The following is a 17,430-nucleotide window of genomic DNA, read 5'->3' on the forward strand; positions in this document are numbered from 1 at the left end:
TTCCCCCACTCTATCTCCGTAGGACTGATGAGTGAAGAGTGGGTTTTTGAGGAGAGGCATAATGACAGCATTTTTGAATGGAAGGGGGAAGTATCTGAGGAGAATAAACCACTTACGCCTAGCATGTAGGTTAGTGGAAATTGGGTCAAGGGAGCAGGACGTGGGTTTCATGGATAAAATGACCGTGGGGGTGTCATTTGGGAGTTAAAACAGCTGAGACTTGTGTGAGTTGTCTGAGGATTTTTGATAGACCCCAGACCAGATCTAGACTGAGATCATTGATCCTGGATTGGTTTTGGTGCCTTGATCCATACAAATGACCCCATTCCTACAATTTGACAAATAGTTGGAGGTCAAATGTGTGGTCAGGTAGGAGTTCCACTCACCATGCTTTTGCAGGCGTTACAGCCCCAGATGTTTTAAGTATGAAGACACATGCTGGCGATCAGATTGTATGCAATTTGCTGGATTCTGTGCAGCTGGTATATCAACGTATCATCTCTGGAATATAAGTGGCCAGTGTGGAATAATAGGGTTGGATAATATTGGATTAATATCTTCACAGTTCTACTCAACTACCCAGATGTTGTGATAAAGTTCACAGTACTTTACCTTGCTAATGTTAACTCTATTTGGGAACCTCTCTGGCTACGATGACCCTTGAGTGATTCCAATCCTAATCTTCCAAGTGAGGAGCAGAGCTGACAAAGAATGTGGGTTGAAGAATCAGGGCTACAGTATTATGGTGTTATCTCAAATACTTACTCCCTTTGAATATGGCTTCCTTGCTGGGAACAAAGAAACAAGTTTGTAGTCCCAGGTGAGAGTGAAATTGTGCCTGGTCTCTGGGTGGAACAAACTTGGTGGGCTGAATGCTCTTTGGTTTCTCCAAACTTACGTTATTAGCACTGGGTGTATGCAAATAGGGAGACAAAACAACCTGTGCTGCTGTGTTGTACTTCCTCTAGTTGTAGGCCATCAACCAGCATCTCAACTGAGGAATGCAAGTGTAAATAGGAAAGAACTTAAGTCAGAGAAAAAAAACTTACTGACCTGTCAATCAAATCAACCATTCTGGGAAACAAGGATGAGTTAGGTCACTAGATCAACTATCCAAGAAAAAAAGAGGGACAAAGATACATTATTCAACTGATCCAACTAACTCTCCTGTAAACAGTATTATATTTGTCTGCTAGTTCTGGAAATAAAAGGCATGTATAATTGTAACATAATCCAAATCATATTTATTAAAAAGAAACAGAAAATCCCCCAAGAGCTTCTGATAAATCCATTTTATTTGCAAGGCATTAATACAATTATATTTAAAAAATACTTATTAAATTGTATACAATGCTACAGATTAAGCAATTAAACTGCTGCTTGATACAAATTAGTTCACAATTTATGTTTCAAATCACAAATGAAAACTTTGTTCTCCTATGCTATTCCTTTAAATCAAACAAAATATTCACAGTAATAATAGTAGGTTTTTAAAAAGCTACAATTATGGCCATTACCAATTGCCTTATCGATGAGGGTATCACCATGTCTTGTACTAAATTTAGATATAGGTCAGAATGTTTCCAAGTTTTTCTTATTTATTTTTTCACAGGATGTGGGCGGCCCATCCTTAATTGGCCTTAAGAAGGTGGTGTTGCTCCTGTCATTCTTCAAGACCTCTGACTTTTAAGTCTCTGCCACTGAGAAAGTAAACACTAGGCCACTCTTGCTATTGCACCCCCCTTGTCTAACCAGCAGGAGCTGTGGGGCACCTCCCAAACCTCTCTGCACAGTGCAGATCAGACAAAGCAAGTGCCAGCATGTTACCTAAAGGAGGGTGACAGGCTACTTGTTTTCATTCAGTTACTCCAGGGATTCTGCCTTCCCAAGCAAACATAAGTTGTTATTTTGTGCATTGCATTGATTGCATTGTTTTGGTTCATGGCAGGATGGATTTAATGCAACATTAACAATTATTTAGGGCAGAAATTCCTTTCTGTCCAATGTTGTCATTCTTGTTGAAACAAGGAAGGATGCACAGGGAACAGATTGCCAACTGTATCTATGATCTACCCAATTCATGCCCCGCACCTTAAGTCAGGGCTTTCGTTTTGAAACACAGCAGTAGACCACCAAGTTCTAGAATATTACTCAATGTTCAATGACCATTTCCCTGCTTGTTCAGAATAACTCACGATCATGTTGGTGGTGTGAATGTTTAACCATGGAAAACCTTGGAGTTTGAAACAAATTACTTGACTTTGAAAAGTTTCAGCTTTTGAATTTCTTCAGCAGCACTCACATATCTGAACTTGTGGTTAGGGAAGGGAAAGCTTCCACGAAAGAAGGTGTCTTGATCCATTTCCCAGAAACTTAATATATCTCAGCACCCAGCAAAATAAATTCATATTCCAGGTGTGATGTTTATTCTTTTCACTGGGTGTTGCAGCATAATTCGGGTTTCCTTTTACATCATTCAATTAATGATTTCAGCTTTTTTTAAAATATAAAAATCACACCCTGCCTTGAAACCTTCCTTCCCTGTTGCTGAAAAGGATTTCTAACCATCTAGCATTAGTTGGATAATTCAGTTAAAGAATGCTAATTGCACAGATTGGATAGGTGATTGGTGACTTTATAAAATAATTGACCTTGTGTTGCATTAGTCCTACCTGGCTGAAGGATTTTCACATTTCATGGCAAGCGATCCACACATTCAAAATAAAAACTATTAGCTAATTATTTAATTAACATTAAAAACATTTGATTTTAAAAGTGCAGCAAGTTTTTGTAATCAGCCATATTTCTTTTATTTTTTTCACATTAGTTCCAGTGATTGAAATTCGTAAAATGCCCTTTTATAACAAAAAGATCAAGAGTATAAGGTACTTTGTAAATACTGAGGCAGACTTGCTCACTCTGCTCAATGTGGGGAAGATTGACACTCCTGCTGTGGGACAGCAGTGACAGTGTTTAATGTTTACTGCAGTGAGGTCATTTTGCTGAGGTCAGCATATTTACACATGGGGTGGGGATCCTTGTTTTTATCCATTTACAGGATGTGGGCTTCGCTGGCTGGGCCAGCATTTATTGCCCATCCCTAGTAGCCCTTGAGAAGTGGTGAGCTGCCTTGTTGAACCGCTGCAGTCCATGTGGTGTAGGTACATCCACAGTGCTGTTAGGAAGGGAATTCCAGGATTTTGACCCAGCCAGTAATAGGAAGCTTGGTCCCAGCTGAAATATGGCTCAATGCAAATGGTTATACCCTACTGAAACACGACCCAGCATATTTATTGGTGGAAAACATTTGTAGAACAGATCTCCTTGTTAGTTCAACTGCCATATGTGAAATGGTAGCTGCGGCGATGTTTAAAATTAGAATCGCTTTTAATCTTGCAGCCCTGTAAGTTTTTACATTTAAAACGCTGAGAGTTAGCTTTGTTTCAAAGTTACCTATGGTGCTGACAGAAACTTGAGTATTCAGGGTTGCTTTCTTTTTGAACAATAATGTCCCTCAAATACTTGAGCTCTCACTTTTCTTCTTCATTCGAGTCCTAGTTGGCTCTGTCAGTATCAGTGGTTCTTGGACGATTACCGCATTGTATTTTTTATTCAGCAGTTCCACCTCTAGCTGTTGTCCTATTTTGCTGAGTTCCACAGGCACATATGCGAAGGCCACACTCTGTTGTGTGCTGTAACTGTAGGCTCCAGATGTGGTGTTACCTACAACCTTAATGCACAAGAATACTGCTTTATAGATTGAAATTTTTATTTTTAAAGAGATAGCATCTAGTTTATTTTTTGGAGGTGAAATTTGTGCTCTTTAAAGGGACTTAAATTACAGCTAAGAAATGGGGCAATCTCCTTTTTCAGGTGTCCAGGGATAGCAGTAAGCAATGTTCCCTCTAAGCCAAAAGCTCCCATGCGGGCCAGGCAAAAAAAAGAAAATGTAAGGGCCTGCACTCTCAAACAAGTCACCCACACCCTAAAAGAAAAATGAGAGGGTACGTATGTTGGCAATAAACACTTTTGGATGGACAACAAAGCTCCCTGTAACTTATACACCAACAATACACCCTCAACACCCAATACTGTACCTTTCTGGCACATTCCATATCCAACAGCAGCCAATTTGGTTATATTTCTACTATATTTCTATAGTTTCACTTGAGGACAATTTTAAACTAATTCACTGGGCATGAAACTCTCAGGATCGGGCCAGATGCTGGTTTTAAACCTCACCCAATGTTACTCTCAATTCAATGACTGATTGCTTAAAAAGATTCCATGACATTATTTTGAAGAATAGCAGGGAGTTCTCCCTGGTAACCTGGCTATTATCTACCTCTCAAGCAACATCACTAAAAGAGATGATCTCATCATGATCTCAGTGTTATTCTTGGGACCTAGTTCTGCAGAAATTGGCTGCTATGTTGCAACAGTGAAAACCTTCAAAGTTCCTCATTGGCTGTAAAGCACTTTGGGCATGTGAGGTCAGTCATGAAAGGTGTCATTTCCAACAGTGCAGCACTTCCTCAGTACTGCACTGAGTGTCAGTCTAGCTTATGTGGTCAAGTCTCTGGAGTGGGACTTGAACCCACAATTATCTGACTCCAAGGTTAGAGTGTTATAATCACAGATGACACCTAGAGAGTGGTTAGACCATGCCTTTTGCTACCACATGGTGTGGTTGAGGTGAACACATTAAGTGGAAGCCTTTAAGTGAAAAGAAGGAACTGAAGGATATGCAGGTTGGGTTGGATGAAGTAGGAAAGCTTCTGTGAAACATAAAGACCAGAGCAAACCAGTTGGACTGAATGGCCTTTTCCAGTGCTGTAATTTCTAAGTAATTCTATGAATCTCTTCTAGAGGTGGCCACCTTGATTTGAGGGTCACCGAGCCACAGCTTATGCCATAACTTTACTCCTGGGCAGGGCAAGGAGGCAATCCTCAGGTCTACCTCAACCAGAATGGGGATCAAACTATATACTGAATCACACACTAGCCATGAAGCCAACTGAGCTAACCGGGACCCCAATTCTATGAATAAGGCAAACAAATCAAAAGGAAGCAATCACCAAGGTTTGAAATACCATGACATTCGAGTAATCACAAAAGCGCATGGGTCTTGGTGAGCTAAATGTCTGCAGGCCCCCCTCAAATAGTTCACCTGATCATGTTAGTCAGTTTCTGATGTAAATCCACAAAATTTTACTGAGTGGGTTGGCCACTGTACGAGATTTGTTTCCTGCCCAGTGAAAATAGCATTGGGGCTCCAATGCCACTATGAGTGCCAAGTTAAGCATCCACCTAGATCCAACCTCAATGAGTGGCAATCACTACTGTAGGCTTTCTGTTGGGTATCGGGTGGGAGGTCAATTTACCCTATTTCCATTGAGCAAATAGGCCAAAATCTGGGCTTGTATATTTTTGTTCTCAGGGTTCATTTTCACTGATCTGGGGTAAATGACACATTCAACTTTGATATCTTACATAGTTTGCAGTATATTGCAATAAAATGTGAGGATAGACTTGCTGCTGATCAAAAGCATATCTTACTTTTTCCTGGATAATTCCAAATGATCATTTCTCAGCAAAGGCTTTGGCTTCATCCCTTAATGCCCTTACTTCAATGAATTTCGAGCTTGGCACGATGCTGTGCTCTTCTTCCATTGTCTTTGCCTCATCGACCATATCGTTAGGCAGGAGCTTTTCTCCTGTCTCCAGTATTCTCCCTCCAACTGGACCCCTCCCTCTCGCCTTTCTAAATTTTTCATTTGACTGCTGGCGTGAAACAGCCATCTCAGTTTCTCTGTTCCTGTCACTCACCATAACCTACCTCTCTCTGTATTAGCAGCATTCTGTTCTCTCAGGTCTAACTCTCACATTGTCATAAAACCTGTTGACAAGAGTGATGGTGTTGTTGTTTGATGAACTGATGTCTACCTTACAAAGGCTGAATGCCAACTCTCTGACACCTTCTCTTACCGTCTCCTGGACCATGATCCCACTATCAAAACATAAGGTCTCATTTCCCAGACTATCACTGACCTCTTCTCCGCTGGAGATCTTAGACCCATGGCTGCCAACCTCATAGTTCCCCAACTCCACAAAGGCAGCTACTACTTCCTTCCCATATTCCACAAACAGGACTGCCCTGGTAAATCCACCATTTCAGCCTGTCCTCGCCACACAGAACATATTTCTTCTTATCTCGACTCTTTCTTCTCCCCTTGTCCAGTCTCCTCTCACCGACATCCATGACTCTTCCTGTGTTCTCTGCTACTTTAACAGTTTCCAGTTTCCTGGCCCTAAACAACTCCTTTTCACTACAGACATTCAGTCCCGTTATGCCTCCATCCCCAACCAAGATGGCCCGAGGGCCCTTGTTTTTCCCTTGGACAGAGGCTCAACATGTTGCCACCACCACTACCCTCCTCTGCCTGGTTGAACTTGTTCTCACATTGAACAACTTCTCTGAAGACTCCGCTCACTTCCTCCAAATGAAAGGTGTTGTTATGAGAAACTAATTACTCCCAGCTATATCTTAACTTTTGTGGGATATGTGGAATGTTTTTTGTTCAGTCTGACTCCGGTCCCCTCCCTCAGCTCATTTCAGGTATGTTGATGACTGTATTGGTGCTTCTTCCAATTCTTGCCTCAAACTGGAAAATTTCAACAGTTCTGTTCCCAAGTTCAACTTGAATTTTCTATTTCCATTTCTGGATTCCGTCTGTCAACCAATATCTACTACAAAACCAATGACTCCCAGAGCTATCATTATTACACTTCCTCCACCCAACTTCGTGCAAGGACTCTATTCCGTTCTCCATCTTCATCTATTTCACATCTGTTCTGATGTGATATCATCCACACTAGTGCTTTCAATTTGCTTTATTTTTAACTCTTTCACGGGATGTGTGCAACACCATTAAGCCAAGCATTTGTTGCCCATCCATAACTGCCCTTGAGAAGGTGGTGGTGAGCCGCCTTCATGAACTACTGCAGCCCATCTGGTGCAGGTATAACCACAGTGCTGCTTGAAAGGGACTTCCGGGATTTTGACTCTGGGACATGATATGGTTTGAGGTCAGGTTGATATGTAACTCGAAGGGGAACTCGCAGGTGGCGGTGTTCCCATGCATCTGCTGCCCTTGTCCTTCTAGGTAGTAGAGGTTGTGCATTTGGAAGGTGCTGTTGAAGAAGTCTTGGTGAGGGAGGTGGTGCTGTAGGGGAAATGTCACCAGCCTAGTAATCCAGAAGCCCAGGCTAATGCTTTGGTATCAGGTCAAACATGGGCAAGGAAGTCACCTGCAGATTACCACCTACCGTTCCCCCTCAGCTGATGAATCAGTGTTCCTCCATGTTGAACACCGATTGGAAGAAGTACTGAGGGTGGCAAAGGCACAGAATGTACTCTGGGTGGGGGAATTCAATGTCCATCACCAAGAGTGGCCCAGTAGCTCCACTACTGACCGAGCTGGCCAAATCCTAAATAACATGCTAGACTGGGTCTGTGGCAGGTAGTGAGGGAACCAACATAAGGGAAGAACTGACTTGACCTCATCCTCACCAACCTGCCTGCCGCAGATGCACTTGTCCATGACAGTACTGGTAGCAGTGACCACCACACAGTCCTTGTGGAGATGAAGTCCTGTCTTCACATTGAGGATAACCTCCATCGTGTTGTGTGGCACTACCACCATGCTAAGTAGGATAGATTTCGATCAGATCCAGCAACTCAAAACTGGGCATCCAAGAGGCACTGTGGGCCATCATCAGCAGCAGAATCGTATACAACTACATACTCTGTAAGCTTATGGCCTGGCATATTCCCCCCTCCCTCCCACCATTACCATCAAACAAGGGGATCAACCCTGGTTCAATGAAGAGTGAAGCAAGGCATGCCAGGGGCAGTACCAAGCATACCTGAAAATGAGGTATCAACCTGGCGAAGCTGCAACAGAGGACTACGTGCCTGCCAAACTGCAAAAGCAGCATGCGATAGACAGAGCTAAATGATCCTACAAACAACGGATCAGATCTAAGCTCTGCAATCCTGCCTCATCTAGTCGTGAATGGTGGTGGACAATTAAACAACTAACTAGGGGAGGAAGTTCTATAAATATCCCCATCCTAAACAATGGGGGAGCCTAGCATATTACTAAAAAAGACAAGGCTGAAGCATTTGCAACAATCTTCAGCCAGAAGTGCCAAATGGATGATCCAACTCAGCTTCCTCTGGAGATCCCCAGCATCACAGCTGCCAGTCTACAGCCAATTCGATTCACTCCACGTGATATCAAGAAATGGCTGAAGGCACTAGATACTGCAAAGGCTATGGGCCCTGACAGTGTTCCAGCAATAGTACTGAAGACTTGTGCTCCAGAACCGGCTGCATCTTTAGCCAAGCTGTTCCAGTACAGCTACAACACTGGCATCTACCAGAAATTGTGGTAAATTTCCCAGGTATGTCCTGTCCCCAAAAAGCAGAACAAATCCAACCCAGCAAATTACTGCCCCATCAGTCTACTCTCGATCATCAACAAAGTGATGGAAGGGGTGGTTGACAGTGCTATCAAGCAGCACATTCCCAGAAACAACCTTCTCACTGACGCTAAGTTTGGGTTCCACCAGAGCCACTCAGCTCCTGACCTCATTCCAGCCTTAGTTTGAACATGGACAAAAGAGCTCTTGACATTAAGGATGCATTTGACTGAATGTGGCATCAAGGAGCCCTCACAGAAATGGAGTCAAAGGGAGTTTCCACTGGTTGGAGTCATATCTAGCACAAATGGAAATGGCTGTGGTTGTTGAAAGTCCATCATCTCAGTCCCAGCACATCACTGCAGGAGTTCCTGTGTCCTAGGTCCTAGACCACCTTCACCTGCTTCATCAATGACCTTCCCTCAATCGTAAGGTGAAAAGTGAGGATGTTCGCTGATGATTGCACAATGTTCAGCATATTTCATGACTCCTCAGATACTGAAGCAGCCCATGTCCAAATGAAGCAAGACTTGGACAGCATTCAGGCTTGCGCTGATAAGTGGCAAGTAACATTCACACCACATTAGTGCCAGATAGTGACCATCTCCAACAAGAGAGAATCTAACTATCTCCCCTTGACATTCAATGGCATTACCATTACTGAATCCCTCACCATCAACATCCTGGTAGGTTACCATTCACCAGAAACTGAACTGAACCACAGGAGCAGGTCAGAGGATGAGAACACTGTGCGGAGTAACTCACCTCCTGACTCCCCAAACCCTGTCCACCATCTACAAGGCAGGACTCATGAGTGTGATGGAATACTCCCCACTTGCCTGGATAAGTGCAGCTCCATCAACCTTCAAGAAGCTCAACACTATTCAGGATAAAGCAGCCCACTTGATTGGCACCCCATCTACCACCTCCAACATCCACTCCCTCCATCAGCAATACACAGTAGCAGGAGTGTGTACTATCTATAAGATGCATCGCAGCAACTCACCAGGGCTCCTTTGACAGCATCTTCCAAACCTGCGACCTCTGGCACCTAGAAGGACAAGGGCAGCAGATGCATGGGAACACGAACGCCTGCATGTTCCTCTCCAAACCATATCGCCATTCCTTCACGGCCGCTGGGTCAAATTCCTGGAACTCCCTCCCTAGCAGCACTGTGGGTGTAGCCTCACCACATGCACTGTAGTGGTTCAAGAAGACTGTTCACCACCACCTTCTCAAGGGCAATCAGGGATGGGGAATAAAAATGCGGCCCAGCCAGTAGCACCCACAACCCATGAAAGAATTTTTAAAATGCTTTGTGCATCTTGTCGCTGGTACACACTACTGCCACTGTGGATTGGCGGCGAAGGGAATGAATGTTGAAGGTGCTGGATGGGGTGCCAATCAAGCGGGCTGCTTTGTCTTGGATGGTGTCAAGCTTCTTGTGTGTTGTTGGAACTGCACTCATCCAGACAAGCGGAGAGCATTCCATGACACTTCTGACTTGTGTCTTGTAGATGTTGAACATACTTTGGGGAGTCAGGAGGTGAGTCACTTGCCTCAGAATTCCCAGTCTCTGACCTGCTCTTGTAGTCACAGTATTTAAGTCCAATTCAGTTTCTGGGTAACCCACAGGTGTAGATATTGGAGGATTCAATGATGTTAATGCCACTGAATGTCAAGTGGAGATGGTTAAATTCCCTCTTGTTGGAGATGGTCATTGTCTGGCACTTACGTGGTTTGAATGTTACTTGGCACTTATCAGCCCAAGCCTGATTGTTGTCCAGGTCTTGCTGCACATTGACACGGACTGCTTCAGTACCTGAGGAGTCGCGAATGGTGCTGAACATTGTGCAATCATCAGCGTGCATTCCCACTTCTGACCTTATGCTGGAAGTAAGGTCATTGATGAAGCAGCCAAAGATGGCTGGACCTAGAGGGTCTTCCTTTTTCATAAACTGAAGATTGTCCCTCCACCATAACAAGGCCTTGACCATGTTTATCCCATTCCTGCACTTCTGCTCTCACCCCCTTCCTCTCCCCCACAGAACCATAAAAAGGTTTCTCTTGTCTTTACCTCCCATCCCACCAGCCTCCACATTGAACAAATCATCCTTTGTCATTTTTGCCACTTCTAGCAGGATGGTACCACCAACCACATCTTCCCTCCCCCTTCAACATTCCAAAGGGATCATTCCTTCCACAATAACCTGGCCCAATCATCAATCGCTCCCGGTGCCTGCTCCCATGCTACCTTCCCATGCAAGTTGAGGAGATGTAAAACCTGCCCTTTCATCTCCTCGAAGGGTCCTTCCAGGTGAAACAGTTTTACTTGTATTTTTATCAATTCCATTTGTTGTATTTGCACCTGCTGACACAGTTTCCTCTACACCAGGGAGGCCAAACACAGATTGAGTAGTTACTGGCTACACACCTTTGTTCAGTCTGCAAGAGTGACCTCAAGTTTCCTGTTGGCTAACATTTTAATTCTTCATCCCACTCCCAGTCTGATCTCTCCATCCTAGCCTTTGACACTGTCCTAATGAAACTCAAGTAACCTTGAGGAACAGCAGCTTGTCTTTCGCTAGGCACATTACAGCCTTCTGGACTCAACGTGACAATTTCAATTCATAACTACTGCCCCCATTTGTTTCCTTTCTCTTTGATGACTTTTGTTTTCCTTTTTTTTTTGTTTTCAGAAGGCAAATGTTCATGATTCTACTATTCTCATCGCCTCTGGACACATCTTTTATCTATTTACTGTCCCATTCCCATTCCATTTGGCCATCTACCATTGGGGAGATGGTGGTGTAGTGGTAATGGCACTGGACTAGTGATCCAGAGGCTCCAGGGGCCATAGGTTCAAATCTCACCACATCAGCTGGTGGAATTTGAATTCAATTGATTTTAAAAACAATTGGAAAATAAAGCTGGTCTCAGTAATGGTGACCATGACAGCTATTATCGATTGTTGTAAAAACCCACCTGGTTCATGAACATCCTTTAGGGAAAGAAATCTGCTGTCCTTACCTGGTTGACTCTGAAATGGCCTAGCAAGCTACTTAGTTCAAGGGCAGTTAGGGATGGACAACCGATGCTGGTGACGCCCACATCTCTTTCATCACTTAATCTCGCCTGTCTTCTAACCTATATAGACTTTCCTTTCCCTGCCTCTGCACTTGCTTAGCATTTGATACATCTCTAATCTTTGCCAGTTCTGACAAAAGGTCATAGACGTAAAATGTTAACTCTGTTGCTCTCCACAGATGCTCCCTGGTCGGCTGGGTTTTTCCAGCATTTTCTGTTTTTATTTTAGATTTCCAGTATCTACAGTATTTTGCTTACATTTTATCTTATTTGTCATTACACCTTCTTTTAAATGGCTCCCTATATTGAACCGTACTATGCACTACCATAAAATCATGACCACAGTCACTAAACCTCCTCTCTTCAGGAGCAGAAGAGGGGAGGTTGCTCCACGTACTTAGCAGCAGGAGGATACATCTCATTTACTGCAATTGTTGAGCAAAGGAAACATTCAAAGAAAGGTTTACAGAGGAAAACCTCTTTTTAACATTTGAACTATTTTGTCATTTTACTTCAGTGGTAACTAAAATGGCTTCTTGAGTCAGACCTTATGGGCACGCTTGGCCAGTGGATGTAATTTGGAGACATTTGATCTCAGGCATAAAGAGTTCAACACTGTCAACGATTAAGGTATTTAACTCTCTTTGAGCCTACCTTATCTTCATACCAAATGCTTTCATTTCCTTCAGGATCCACGCTGTCAGTTTGCATGGTGAGGTACACTAGCTTACGCTGAACTCCCTCTTTCTTGATTTTTGTCAAAGCCTGTTTTCCTATGAACTCTGTCGGCTGAGTGAAACAAATACATTAAACACCTCAGCTTTGTATGCACAGAATCCTGAATTACCTTTCCCTTTGTCAAGATATAACCCGCACGTGTAAAGAAAATCATTTCTGTGTTCGGCTGCAACGGTGGCAAAGAGTGAACAACTCCTGGCATGTTTAAAATGTCCTGGCTTTCAAAGTTCCTTTTATCTTTAAATGTATAATTCATGTTGAACATGACTTTGCATGAAATGTGCTGTGGTTTTAGGTTGCAGTAGAAATGCTTAACTGTAAGGAGAACAGATAAAGCTGAAATGTTGCTGCTAAATGTGCCCTCTGCTAATCAATGGTTCAGGTCTTGTAGAGATATGTTTAGCCTTTGACAAAGCAGAAATAACAGGGTAGATAAATAGACTGGAAAAGCGTACAGGAGATAATCAGTACCAGAAGGCCAGTTGTAACTTAGTCTGCAGTACAAGCAGCGTGGCACAATTAAATGAAAGAGTTTTGAGACAGAGTTGAGTGTTATTATTTCTTCAAATCTGTTTGGAAGGGAGTGAAATAACTCTGAGTGGAATGGTAGGGATACGAGAAAGGGGGCTAGTTATTGATTTTAATCAATACTTTCAGGTAATTTGTGGAAGTACTTCCTATTCAATAATCACCCGCACCTTGTTTAACTTGATGAAGTAGTCCAATCCAGCTTCAAAGGCGTTTGTGTCACAGTTCATCTGGAGAACAGAAAGCTGATCCATAAATGCTTTGTTATAATTAAACCCTCAGCAAAATCAAGCGGTTTACAAATTATGCAACAGTGCTAAAGGCATTATTTGTACGTACTGACTGAGCCAAGGCTATTAAATATCTTATCTAGAAAATAACTGCTGTTCTTGACAAGATCAGCTAACTCAGCAAGGACCAGAAAATCATTTAGAAAATAAGCTTGCAGTTCCTGGAAATATGAGTTAGTGAATGAATCACGTGATGTGTTACTGAGCCACACAGAGTGACAAGTTCACTGGTACGATTCCTGGATGATGCTGAGGTAGCTGATCTCACTTGATGCTACAGGCAAGAAAAATAAAAACAGCAGCAGTTTCTGACCTTCCTTCAGTGTTGCCTGCTGCAAAGTGCAGACATGATGATGATGGCATCAGGCCTGGCTGTAATGTCCGAGGGTCAAATAGATTACTGATCCTAAGTTGATGCATAAAGAATGGGCAAAGTACTAGCAGATTCCCAGCACCCATCCAATCACAAGGCAGCATGGGTGACCTTTTTCAGAAGAGGGATGGGAAAAAAATGGCCATTAGAGAAGCATCTAAAGACTAACTCTGGTGGGGCAGGGAGAAAAGATCCTGTTAGAGTCGGGAGGTGCTTTGGACTTTAAAAGCAAGACTACATCTCTTCTCAGATTGCAGTGTAGTGTATAAATTAGGCGTGGGGTTTTCGATAGTGTTAATGAGTCATAAAGGAATACTTTTTCTTCAGTTTAGTGTGTTTGTTGCCGCTAAGGAATGTCTAGCCGAAGTTGATTTTAGTTTGCTTGTTACAGTAAAAGTTTTAAAATGTGAAATCTTGTTGTGCAGTTGTTTGAGTCAGTCACTGGGAAATTCATATCTCTTTTTAAAAGTTATTAGTCTCTATGGGGATTATAACAAGAATTATACTTGTCTTTGTTGTTCTTGTGGTTTATTGAACCTCTTTGTGCATTAAACACAGCTTCTGTGAGAAATACTAATGCCACCAGTTCTGCAGCCTCCTCTTTTCAGGCCTGCTTCATAGTGGCGTTGAGGACATTCCTCCTGTTGCTGGGGAACAGTACCTCCCTCATGGCCCTAACTTCCTCCAGGGAGGCACTTAGGGACGGAAGGCACCAGAAATGTGGAAGGGCAGCCCTCCAACTCATTTCCTGTTGTTAATAATGTGTTTCACGGTTGGTCGAGGAGAAGCAAGTAGGGAATACAACCTCACTTTAAGAAGTGCATCTCCATGTTAACCAGGCCTCTTGAGTTGGATGGAAATCAAATGTGTCATGTGCGTGGACTGCTCGCTTTCTCATTCGATAGGGAGGAGGTTACGTTAAATGGAAGTAAGGCCTGAATGTCCACAGAGCCCATGCCTCAAGCTCACAACACCATTAGGAGCTTCCTGTCCAGTCCGCCACCCCTCGCTAATGAGCCCATTTTGCCCCTGAGTTAAAATTGGGCCTGGGTCCTCAGTTTAACATTTCACAACTCAGAACTTCATCAGTACTGCACTGAAGTATCAGTTTGGATTATGTGCTCAGGGCCTGGTGTGGGGTTTAAAACTTAAAATCTTCCAGTTTGGAGGAGGGAGTGTTACCACTGAGCCAAGCTGACACCACCAAAAGGAAAAAAAAAAGTAAAACTTGTCTGAAGTGGTTTTGTACACCTTAAAATGATGCTCCAGTATTACTGGTGCCAGGGTTACTGATTCTTTCCATCCAACTCAAGAGGCCTGGTTAACATGGAGATGCACTTCTTAAAGTGAGGTTGTATTCCCTACTTGCTTCTCCTCGACCAACCGTGAAACACATTATTAACAACAGGAAATATGGGAATAGAAAATGTTGAACTGGTTTTTCCTTTTGAGGTACACCCAATAAATCGCTTAGCAGCTAGTAACAGGCCAGCACTTTCTTAATTATGGATAAAAATTGCTGATTTATTTACTAAATTGTGGTGTGATGTAGAGCCTGAGGGGAAAGGAAGAAATAAGCAAAGCCCCATTTTAACTTGGAATAGGAGCGGAGCAGGCAGGTTCTGAGGCAGGAGTCGCAGCTGGAGGCCTGGGCAATTGTAAATCCTGGGCTTCATTATCTCTCACCCAAAACCAGCAACAATGAAGCCAGCAGGAAGGAAGCTGCTGGGGGGATCTGCAGAAATGGGACTTGGCATGAAATATGCAGGAGTCTGGAGATGATCACAACTGGGTGAAAAGAGGTTACCCTGAGGCAGGAGGAACAAGTCTGCAAGGAAACAAAAATACAAATTTAAGAAATTAAACTTACCTGACCCTCTGCTGGGCCTGATCCTGTCTATTACCACCATTCAATGGCAGGTCCGACACTGTTCACATGTCACACAAAGTAAAAATCGTGTCAGATCCAAGTGATGCCAATGGATCCTGATATATAACTAGTAGTGAGGCCCAGGCCTGCCAATGGCTGAAATCCTTCCTGAGACGAGATCTAGCAAGCGTGAAGGTGAGGAACACAGCTGGAAGCACCCAATCGCCATTTTAACCATCAGCCCACTCCATTTCTGTTGGGCGATCAGGGTTAAAACCAGGCTTTTAATCATTTTATAAAACAAAAACACTCCTTTGATAATACCTCCAGTGACTTGCGACATATCCAAATACCGACATGAGTCTTACTGAAAATGACCACTGTGGGGCAGGGCAGCTTCAATTCTGCTGTAGGAGTTTTATACTAATCAAAAAGTTCCGCTAACGCTGTTAGATTGTGTTAACTCTGTTCAGCATAAAAATATTCACCTTTAGGCATTCAGCACTGCTGCAAGACTCACATCCACATCACACAAGCTGCATACACTGCCAGTCATAGAAGCATGACAGCCACATCAGCCGAACGGTTAATATAGCACCCATTGCATACATGCTTCTCTCTTGCAGGATACAGTGACACACAACTGGAGACAGCAGGAGCTATCCAGAAGGGGAACAGGCATGCTTGCATATCCTAGCCCCGGTGGAGGAGACAGCGCTTGCCATTATTGGGAGGCCACTGATGATGTCATGGCCAGTGGCAGGGCTGAAGCCACAGAAGATTATGGTATCCTCATTCCCCATTCCTCCTTCTTCTCACATCCCATTTCTCCCTCATCCCACGCATCCTTCTGATTTACAAGCTGCAGATGCTACAAGCATGCATCACTTTAACCTTTTGCCTTTTCCCATTCAGATACCCAAGTGGTGAAACCTAGTCAGGCAGTGGAGAAACACCAGGAAGAGGGTGATGACACAGCACTGTCACTTGATTTCATACTCACGGCCACCAGCTCAGAAACTGGTACTGTGTGTATCTTAGAGAATAGATTAATGGCGGGATCTGCACTTGGAGAGACACTGGGCATTGAGTGAACTTTTGCCAGGGCAGGGGACAAGGACAAAACAGGTGCTCACTTAGTGGTGGATGAGGTAGCACACGAGTTTTGCTGCAGAGGACTCATAAAGGACTTTGATGGGCACGTTCAGCAAAATGCTTGGTGCACTGGGGAGCTGGCAAGAAAGCTTGCAGTCAATGTCAGGGAGCACAAAGGAGTCATGCACCAACTTGGCACAGAGCTTTGTGCAGAGCTTGGAGCCCAATTATTCCAGCATGGAAGTGGTGGCTAACTCCGCTTGCACACTTGTGGACCCAAACGTGATGCAGCGTCTGATGACCTTTGTTGCAACTTCCATTAATCACGAGCCCAATTTCTCATCCAGCATTTCCACTTGTGGGAGATTCTAAAACTAGGGGCCATAAATACAAGATAGCTCTAATAGGGAAATAAAGAATAATTTCTTTACTTAGAGAGTAGTTAGAATGTGGAAGTTGCTATGACAGGAAGTGGTTCAAGCAAATTAGCTACTTCCAAAAGGGAGACTGAATGGGTACATGACAGAGAAGAGAATAGAAAGATATGCTGGAAGGATGAGATGAGGCAGATGGAATGGGAGGAGACTGGTGTGGAGTATAAATGCCAGTACAGACTGGCTGGGTTGAATAGCTGGTTTCTGCGCTGTATGTTCTATACTATACTACATAGTGCAGAAAATAACCTCCAGGCCCTGTGATTTTGACCTGCTGAAAGCTGGATCCTCTCCAGGGGGATGTAAATGAGGCCGAGGAGTTAAAAGAACCTGGGCCTAAAATTGACACAGTCAAATGGGTTTGACACTTGCCCTGCGTTCTGCCCACCCAAAACCTGCTCCCAGTTAAAATCCACACCATTCAGCTTTTCATTTTAGCTCAGCACAGATTAGAGACTACCGCTGTGGTTATTGCCAAGTACCAAATCAGGCAGTACATTTACCCAGGAAGACTATGAAAAGAGCACA

At 43.5% G+C, this 17,430-nt stretch overlaps 1 protein-coding gene across 3 annotated transcripts in view; it reads right to left on the minus strand.

Moving 5' to 3' along the window:
* Nucleotides 1-1,283: 1,283 nt before the first annotated feature.
* dmgdh (dimethylglycine dehydrogenase) overlaps nt 1,284-17,430 on the minus strand; it is a 168,448-nt gene continuing 152,301 nt past the window's right edge. For all 3 annotated transcript variants that reach the window (XM_041186943.1, XM_041186942.1, XM_041186941.1), the window contains exons 14-16: nt 13,011-13,070; nt 12,229-12,363; nt 1,284-3,730 (exon numbers count right to left, since the gene is read on the minus strand). In XM_041186943.1, the coding sequence (XP_041042877.1) occupies nt 3,515-3,730; nt 12,229-12,363; nt 13,011-13,070 (411 nt within the window). In that variant the 3' untranslated portion in view covers nt 1,284-3,514. The remainder of the gene's footprint in view (nt 3,731-12,228; nt 12,364-13,010; nt 13,071-17,430) is intronic.

This window comes from Carcharodon carcharias, chromosome 4, assembly GCF_017639515.1.
Source record: "Carcharodon carcharias isolate sCarCar2 chromosome 4, sCarCar2.pri, whole genome shotgun sequence".
Taxonomy (NCBI): Eukaryota; Metazoa; Chordata; class Chondrichthyes; order Lamniformes; family Lamnidae; genus Carcharodon; species Carcharodon carcharias.